We start from the raw sequence: 9374 nt of genomic DNA, 5'->3' as shown, positions 1-9374 counted from the left end.
CTTTTATGTAATATTGGTGACCGTAAAATCAAGGAAAAACATATATTATTCATAAATCTTGGCTATTGATTGACAAACAATGACCTGGCCCAGGCATAAGACCTTTTTCTAGTCATCCATCTAATAGGTTTTTAAATTCCCTACTTTCTTATGTAATTAGACAAATTTGCTCTACTTGCATTTCAGGTGAACTTTAATCTATGGCTTTACAGCAAAGAAGATCACCAGAGCCTGATCATGTGAAACGACCAATGAATGCCTTTATGGTTTGGTCTCGAGGACAAAGGCGAAAGTTATCACATGATTTTCCAAAAATGCACAATTCAGAGATTTCTAAGCGATTAGGAATTGAGTGGAAAACTCTTACAGACAATGAAAAACGACCTTTCATTGACGAAGCAAAGCGTTTAAGGTAATAAAAGTGGTAATTGCTAGTTTAAAAACTTTTTTTAAGGAGGGGATCGTGGCACTTCCAAGTATTCAAGAAATGGCACAAAAGTTTAAGACACTATACGTCAATGTTGAGCCACAAATGGCGACCATTTAGATTCGGTAAAGGTGCTTAATGAAGTTAATTGAAGTCCTATACTATTCCAAGGAAGAAACTTGGATTGAGAATGTTTAGTGTTTTAGTTTCTACTACAAGCTCTCTCTCTACCTCTCTTGCTATTTCTCTCTCTCTCTATCTCTCATTCTCTCACTTTCTCTCTCTCTCTTTTCGACAACTTTGAGGCAGAGTGTCTTTTGATTTAGTTCACTATCGCCTCAACACATCCTGAAAGTTTCGACTGAACATGCTTCGTCGTTCTTTAGATATTGCAAATATACAATGTGGACCATTTGAGTGTCTTTTGATTTAGTTCAATATCCAAAGTTTTTTTTTTTTAGCTGTTTCTGAGATAAGGCAAATACACCCTTTTGACAACCATGATGCGTATAGCATTTGTTTTAGACCAACATACCCCTCAACATTTCACGGGCGCCCGCAGGGGGGGGGGGGACCGGGGGCCATGGTCCCCCTGGAATTTAGACCAGAATGGGAAGAAAATAGAAGTGTAACAACTAATCAAAGAAAAAGAATTTCTTATTTTTGTTTTGTCTTTAAGAACTGCTATGAAACTTGTTTAGAATCAACTTGTTTAGATTAACTCAATATAGGTCATTATTTATCTATCTAAAGGAGACCAAAACCGGAACCCGATTTAGGGTGTAGAGTAAATACTCTCAAGTGCGTTCTTAAGCCCTAGCAATAGTAAGACAAGCTTGATAAAGCTTACCGCACTTTGGAATTAATAAACAAAGAAAGTTTTATATATATACAGCGTCGTGCCTTACCAGGAGTCAGTTTGGTCCTGGTTTTTGCTCATATTTTGTCAAGCTAAAAACGTAAGTCTAATTTTTTTTATTCTTTTCCTTAATTTTTAAAATATAATCCTAGTTAAGGGGAAGATTATAATTATGCTTAAGTCTATAATGTCATCCTGTGTCTATTCGATTGGTTGTATCCTATAAGGTCCTATCCTATTAGGAATTTTGCTTGTTTTTCTTTCATAATAATGAAAATTAACTTTTAGCTTAAACCTGAACGGGAATTTAGTCAAGATACCAGAATTTATGAATTAAAAATGTTGATCCTTTAATAAATCAACAAATAAATAATAATTAAATAACAAATAATTCTAAATAAATTACAAATAAATGACTTAATTGGAATAGTAAAATTAATAGTAATTAGTAAAAATATTAGTAAAATAGTAAACATTCTGTTTTATAGTAAAACTCTTGATTTTTCTATACCGGTATAGAATAACATTTTTGTACCACCCACTGTTTGCAATATGATCAGTCTAAGGGTATTATGATCAGTTTGGTGGCCGGCGTCTACTCCTCCTCCCGTGGCGATTACCCCCTTGGAAAATACCCCCTCCCGCGGAAAATACCCCTCGTGGAAAAAACACTTTCCAATTTTGATAATTTTATTTCAGTTTTATTTTGTCTCCGCTATTCTGGTATCTGCCCCCCCTTTAAACTTTTCTGCGGGCGCCCTTGCAACATTTGCTAAAAGTTTCAACTAAATAGCCCTTGTCAAGAAGTATTGTGGACACACCCTTTTGAGAACCCTGACACGCATAGTGCCTTTTGATTTAGTTTAACATCCCTCCAACATACCCGGAAAGGCTTAATGTATTATGCATAGCCGTATTTCATACGCCCTTTCGAGAATCTTGTTGGCCATAGTGTCTTTTGATTAAACTTTATATCCAAGTCAATATGTCATGAAAATTTCAACTCGATACCATTAGTCATAGATATTCTATGAAACGCCAGATACAGCCTCTTGATAGTGGAGATGCAAATAGTGTCTTTAGATTTAGTTTAACATCCTGCTCAATATGTCCGAAAAGCTTTAAGTTATTGCCGTCAGCTTTTCCGAGAGATATTGCAGATACACCTTTTTGACAAACTGCATGTACACCGTGTCTTATGATTTAGTTCAACACCTCCTTCAAAATTACCTGAAAGTTTCATCTAATTACCCGTAGCTTTTTTGGAGACCCAGGATCAAATTTGCTCTTAGTTCCCAGTGATAAAACCTATACATAAGCAACGGCAACTTGCATAATTTAGAGCCCTTGACACAGCGGCGGGGGGGGGGGGGTCAAGTCATCTATGGAGGAACAGTTATTGGACCTTTCGGCAATTTTGAACAAAATGGCCATCTCAGATTTGGGATTGGACGTTTTGGAGGCTGAGAGAGACAGAAAACAAGAAGGGCGTGGGTGGAGGCTGGTTGCCCACTAATCACTTTTAATTTTAATAAGGGTCGCTACGACTTTCAATTTCCGAGTGAACTTCCCACTCCAGCCACTTCCCACGTTTCCACGACAACTCTCTCCATACAGAGTGGCCTGGCAAAAAAAAAAATCAAAACCTTAAATTTGTATTTCTCTTTTCTCAACATATTGCAACCTTTTAAAACCGTGCAGTTACTCTTTTTGAACATATATGCCCATTATAATTCTTTTTTAAAATAAGACATAATTTGCAAGAGGTAAAAAAAAATACTGTATTGGCTAATAGCCCGTCAGACAAGAGCCATAAGCAATAAAAATAGTCACATACCATTACGTGAGAACCAATACAAAAGGAATTTGATCCCTTCCCTAAAAGGTTAAGTTCCTTAACCCTCCCCCCTCCCTCAAAAACAGAAAGAAAAAAAAATCTGGATATTCCGTACTAGATACCTAAGTCATGACACATAACAGGGTATATTGACAAATTAAAAATACAAAATGTTTCTTTGAAAGACAAACAAAATTATTTTGAGTCCCCAAAACCAACTGATTGATCTAATCAGAACTACCCGGGGAAATCACCCATTCTGTAAAGTATAATGCCTCATGTCATATTTTCCATATTAACCTTTAATTGGGTATGTCTCACAGACGCTTTATTCTAAATAAAGTAAGAAATGGGTAATATATTCAGGAAGCATAGAATTCTTATTAGAATAACTCGAAATTTTTTTTTTTTACCCCAAGGGGGAAATTCGTCATCTCGCGGAAACATCTACTCTAAAAAGGGTGATTATTAATCTATAGATGAAGCCAAAATGGAGTTTTGTTTGACCCTTACCAGGGTTCAAAAGAAATTAGCAATTAAAGAGGAGAAGACAAAATCTCAGTTTGAATGCAGCTAAAGTAGGGACATTCCAGAAGAACATTCAGTAGATGGTTTTTTTAAAACAGGATGATTCTTAGAATTGAAATGTCACCATTTGTCGCAATACCCTCATAAATCTGTTTGAAGGAACCATTGATTTTTCGAACATATTATTTTAAAGACTATAACTAAAAGTGTTTTCCACGTCAAAATCAGGGGCGGACCCAGGATTTTCTTAGGGGAGGGCGCAAAATAGGTTGATCCGAATTTTTTTTTTTTAGGGGGGCGCAAAATAGGTTAATCCGATAAACTTGCGTTAGGAACAAGTTTAATTAACGCAAACTTGAGTTAATTAAGTAAATTACACTACTTTGGACTACACTAGGGGGGCGCCACTGGTCAAAATATTATAAAAATATAGTAGAAATTTGAGCTGTATTTACTAAAAAAAAAGGACAATCAAATTCTCCAGAAATCCCAGAGATAAAACCATTTTGGAATGGCAAAAATTTTCTTTGATCTCGAAATCAGTATCAACAAAATTCATTGTCACCTGTAATTTTCTGACACATGTACAAAGCTAAACATTTATGACTCGTATTATTTGCTTAGCTGCAAATGATGAAAAAGTTTCATTTTTCTTTAATTTTCATTCCAATTGTATTAGATTTCACCCCTTGTTTAATAGAATTGAAATTTGATCAAAGAAAAGAACATAAATCTAATAATAATCTTCCCTTTCTTACCTTTTATATTGTGTAATATTGGGAAAAGACAAAGTATAGTAGATTCTTTTTTATTAGAAATAGAAAACAATGTTTAGTTTTTGCTACGACCAAAACTGCCATCTACGTCATTCCTACTGTTGACAAAGGGCACAATTTGCCATCTTTTTCCTGCATCAAGAGATCCAATCTCAGAAATCTTTACAAAAGGCCGGGGGGAAATGTGTGCCGTGTTGGCTTCAAGGGGAACTTCGGACTTGAGTCACTTGTGGGGGTATAAGTGGTACTCCGTGATGTACGACAGCTAGCAGAGGATGGGTGATCCCTTCGCCTAAATACTTTAAAAGGGGCGTTTACCAAACGAATGCCAACTCCTATTATATTTTTTATGCACACCTGATTGCTATGATTTTAATGCACGGTTGCCAAGCCTAGTGATTTATCACTATTTGTAGTGATCTTTTATATTACCTAAAAAGCACATAAATCACTAGATTGTTCAAGAAAATTGTTAACCAACCAATCTATCACTAAAATCTAGTGATTTTATTTTTTACCGGGTGGGAACCCTGGTTTAATGAAATGTTTAAACTTATGAAAATAGTCACCAGAAATAGCTAAAAGAAGGCTGAAGCGGTTTATTTTTTACTTCCAAGGATAGTGTGTTTCAAAAATTATCATTAATACATTCGTTTATTATGTTTATGGGCACATAAATTGCTTTCAGTATGTTCTATCAACAAACGGAATCACAGCAACGTCTTCAACTGAGTAAAAAGTATTTTTGGATTTTTTCTTCCACTTCTTCATCGTTCTAAATTCAAAACATAATCTTAAATCAATTTACTTTTAAACTCTTTGGTGCCGTCTTATTTTAATTTCAATAAACCTTTGATTTTCTAAATTTTTTATGTATATAAATATAAATGAATAAATAATTTTATTGCCCATTAAAATAGACATAGAATGTCACACGATAAAGTATATGAAAAGATAGCATAAAAGAAAAGGAAAGGTCTATACGAATGACACACAAACAAGTTAAAAGAGAACTATTAATAGAGAAAATAAATAAACAATACATCCAATGGCACTGACGATGCCACTTGATGATGATGAAGCTGAAGCAATGAGGAAGCAAACTGGTGCTTTCGTTTCATAATAATCATTAAAGGGTCACGCAAATTATACTTCGCTAAAATTCTAGTATTACGTGTCTAAGGTGGTAAACCCAAAATATATTTCGCATACTTAAGGAAGAGGGATATAATACGCTTCTTATCACTATCTGTAAAAATAATCCAAGAAGGCGAATATGGTTATAACGTGTTCTACAAAATATTAAGGCACCATAAGCCTTTTCAGCGAAACTCGTGATCAGGCCATCGCGGGTTGACTCCATATTATGGCCATTAGGGAACCCAAGGTAAGTCATTGATTTGGAAGAAGTAATCAACTGATCACCGAACTTCGCCTCAAAGGAAACATCATCATTACCCTTGGGTCAAAAACAAGCAGAACACTTTTACTAGCATTAATTGATAGAACAATTTTAGCATAATCAGTACTTAAGATGTTAAAATTTTCCTCAATTGGAGCACGGAGCGGTTTAAGTTTAACACATCATCAGCATAATTCAATACTGAAACATCAAGTTCCCAATAAATACAACTAGTGAACGTACGTGACTGTGCCTCAAGGACCCTATTATCATAAAGTGGAGGAGAGGGAATAGCACCTTGTCTAATCCCTTTTTGCACAGGAATCAAACTCTAAGAAAAAACAAAACCACCATCAACATGTACCTTAATCTTAACATGGAGCTTTTTATACATAGTTCTAAAACACGTAACAATCGAATGATCAAGACCTTGAGCCCGATCTTGAAGTAGCTCGTCGCGCATCATCACTACCAAAACCTAGGGGCTCCCTAAGCTCTCTCTATTCAGTTAAAAGATTTGCAATAAGGCTAGGGATATGATCCCTACTTATACCCTTTTTAAATCCGAACTACGAATCCAGGAAATGACAACATAAATTTACTTCTTCAATCACAAGTAACTCCATTAATTTACATGAGGAAGAAAATACGGTAATTGGACGATTCAGAGGGATTCAGAGGGATCATTCAGAGGGATCTTTAACTTTTTTAATACAGGCATAAATTCTAAAAAAAAGTCTAGATGTATTAATAGAATACTACTCCTTGGCTTTAAATGCATACCAGATAAATCCATCGACACCACGAGAATGCTTTTTCTTAAGCTGTAAAATCGCAGAACATATTTTAGGCATTGACACTGCAAAACCGATACCATGTGTAGTAGAGAGATTTACATCCAACTCTTCTTGATATAAAAGTTCAAGATTTCTATCGGGCTGTGAAAATGCAGCTGCAGAATGTGATACCCACTCAGGTTCACTGGGAAGATCACAAGTAATCATATTATTTCTAGTTGCACCTTTTGATTTTGCAAGTTTCCACGCAGCACTAAAGTCATTACTAACGGACTGGCTAAACTTCTTTACTATATCAGGCTTATGTTTTTGAAGCATCTTACTGAACTTACGCTTAGTGAATAGTCGTGCCTCGTTGACTGCCAAATTTTTAGGCCGGCCAGGCTCAGTGCAAAGATTATGCCGGAATTTAGACCGATTACAAGCTTCGGATAGTGCACTATGTCCAGACTATTTAGGAAATTCAGTGCCAACTTGGGCCTTGCTAGTAGAAACTGCCACAAATTCAGCACAACGCAGTGCATGAATGATTTCTGCACAATAAATATTTAATAGAATTTGTTTTTCTCCCTCCGGTAGGGCTGATTTCTGAATGAGAAGTTGATAGGGAAATTGGATCCTCTTAAGACTATCATCTAAGATAAATCGGTAAATTGACTCATTAATATCCTTCAAAGCGGTCTGCAAACAAAGTCAGTCTGCACAAAGTATATTGTAAGTCATGTCCTGGGGCCGTTTATGGTTCTTATGAAAGAGATGCTCGTATAAGCTTCAGAGAGGGCTCATTTGATTGTAAATTAAAAGTTCTAGTTTACTTTCTCAGAGTCAAAAGAGATTGAAGGACAACCCCTCCATGCCTTTTTCTTCCCGAAACCGATCCGATAAAAAATTTAAGGTGACTATTTTGTTAAAAATAGTTCAAACATCAGATATTAAAACTCCGTTGGGGGTCAACACAAGACCCCAGGGCCCGGGGACAGGCGTTGCAAGTTATTCCCTGGGGAATGTATGGTTCTTATTGAAGAGATGCTCGTATAAACTCCAGAGAGGGCTGATTTGATTGAAAATGGAAAGTTTTAGTTCACTTTTAAAGATTCAAAAGTGATCGAAGGGCTATTAGCCCCCCCCCCCTACCACGCCCTTTTTCCCTAAACCTATCTGATAAAACTTTCAGATAGCCATTTTGTTAAGAATAGTTCAAGCATTAGATAATAAAAACTCCAAGGTTGACACAAACTTGCTAAAGCGCCAATGACACAGTAGGTTTTAGACTTTTACAGTGAGAGAAGGAGGAGATACTCAAACTCTTGTTTGTAGTGATTTTTGGTGGTGTCAAGCTTGATTTGCATATTAAATTTAAGTTTCACTCGTTTTAAGATTTAGTTATTCATGTACATTAATAGGTCCTATGCGATTAATAGGTTCTAAATCGAACATGGTCCGAGCAGATTATTGCAACCCCAGGGGGCCATCCTCAAACTTCTTTAAGAGGACTTCTATTGAAACATTATCCACATATTTAGAATTGGTCCAGAAGCCGTAGGTCAACAATTCGAATGGGGTTGAAATCAAACACTATTTTGTCAAGCATCACAATAATTGTCAAAATGTTGCTGGCGTAAATGTTGTTCGACAATAAAACTGTTGTTTTAATTAAGTTTGTAATATTGAAACCAAGGAAAACACATTGCAGGGGACCTTCAGGCTCCTGGCTTCTACTCCCCAACACGTCAAGATTTTCTATAAGCATTTATATTTTTATGTTTCTTTGTTTCGAAACAGATCATGTTTATTTATCGTAATAATTTAGGAACAAGTTTTAATTATATTCCTTTGATTTTTTTTCATCTTATTTTCAGGGCTGTGCACATGAAAGAACATCCCGACTACAAGTACAGGCCACGTAGAAAGCCAAGAACCTTAACAAAAGAAGATCAAGGACATCAAGTCATGTCACACTATCCTCCTGTAGTTCCAGGGATAATTTCACCCTCATATTTCTTTGAAATTTTTCGAAACCAGCCCCCCATTTGGTTTGCAGGCTTACCACTACCCTTTCAGCTACAAAATTTCAAAGGTATAGAAGAGGTTCAAACTAGACGAGAATACTACCCGCTGCCAACGCTAACTTACCAACAACTTGTAAATATCCCAAAAGTGAATTATTACGAAGTGGGGATTGAAAATGCAAACTGTAGGACTCAAGAAAGTCAAAACGAGAAATACAAAAGTAATTGAAACTGAAGAATCAGAATCAACTGAATGTGATATAAATATATAATATGTTGCCGCAACTGTGTTTCAACGAATTAAATTATATAACTATGGAAAACTTTATGGTAGCAACAGAAATATAGTTATTCCCAAAAACTTAACAGCCTATGTCCCTTTCTCCTGTTTTGCCCTCCGGAACTGGTTGCCCTCCGATCGCCTTTTAACATCACCCTCAACATTATCTGAAAGCTTAAACTTAAGACCGTCAGTTGTTCTTGAAATATTGCAAATACACCGATGCAAAATGACATCTTTTGAATTTATTTAACATGCTCCTCAATACTCCCTGAAATTGCACATTAATACCTTTAGGCTTACTGAAAACACCCATTATCAAACCTCAACCCCCCCCCCCATCCTAATGGTAAAATTTAAACATTTTGATCAGTGATGAGGAAAGCAAGCATCTAAAAAGGTCAAGGGGGCTGCCCTTCGATATCTCTGCAACATACTTCTCAATATTCCCTGAAAGTT

At 35.9% G+C, this 9374-nt stretch overlaps 1 protein-coding gene across 1 annotated transcript; it reads left to right on the top strand.

The window, feature by feature from the left end:
• The first annotated feature begins 200 nt into the window (after positions 1–200).
• LOC148952671 (transcription factor SOX-3-like) lies at positions 201–8952 on the top strand. Its single transcript, XM_089087350.1, has 2 exons — positions 201–412; positions 8486–8952. Exons 1-2 carry the CDS (start codon positions 201–203, stop codon positions 8862–8864), a joined length of 591 nt encoding a protein of 196 aa, XP_088943476.1. The 3' UTR covers positions 8865–8952.
• The last annotated feature ends 422 nt before the right edge of the window (positions 8953–9374 follow it).

This window comes from Artemia sp. Qi Xiang Cuo, chromosome 4 (assembly GCF_049724085.1).
Source record: "Artemia sp. Qi Xiang Cuo chromosome 4, ASM4972408v1, whole genome shotgun sequence".
Lineage (NCBI taxonomy): Eukaryota > Metazoa > Arthropoda > Branchiopoda > Anostraca > Artemiidae > Artemia > Artemia sp. Qi Xiang Cuo.
The sequence above is the reverse complement of the archived record's forward strand: the minus strand, read 5'-3'. Positions and strand labels throughout refer to the sequence as shown.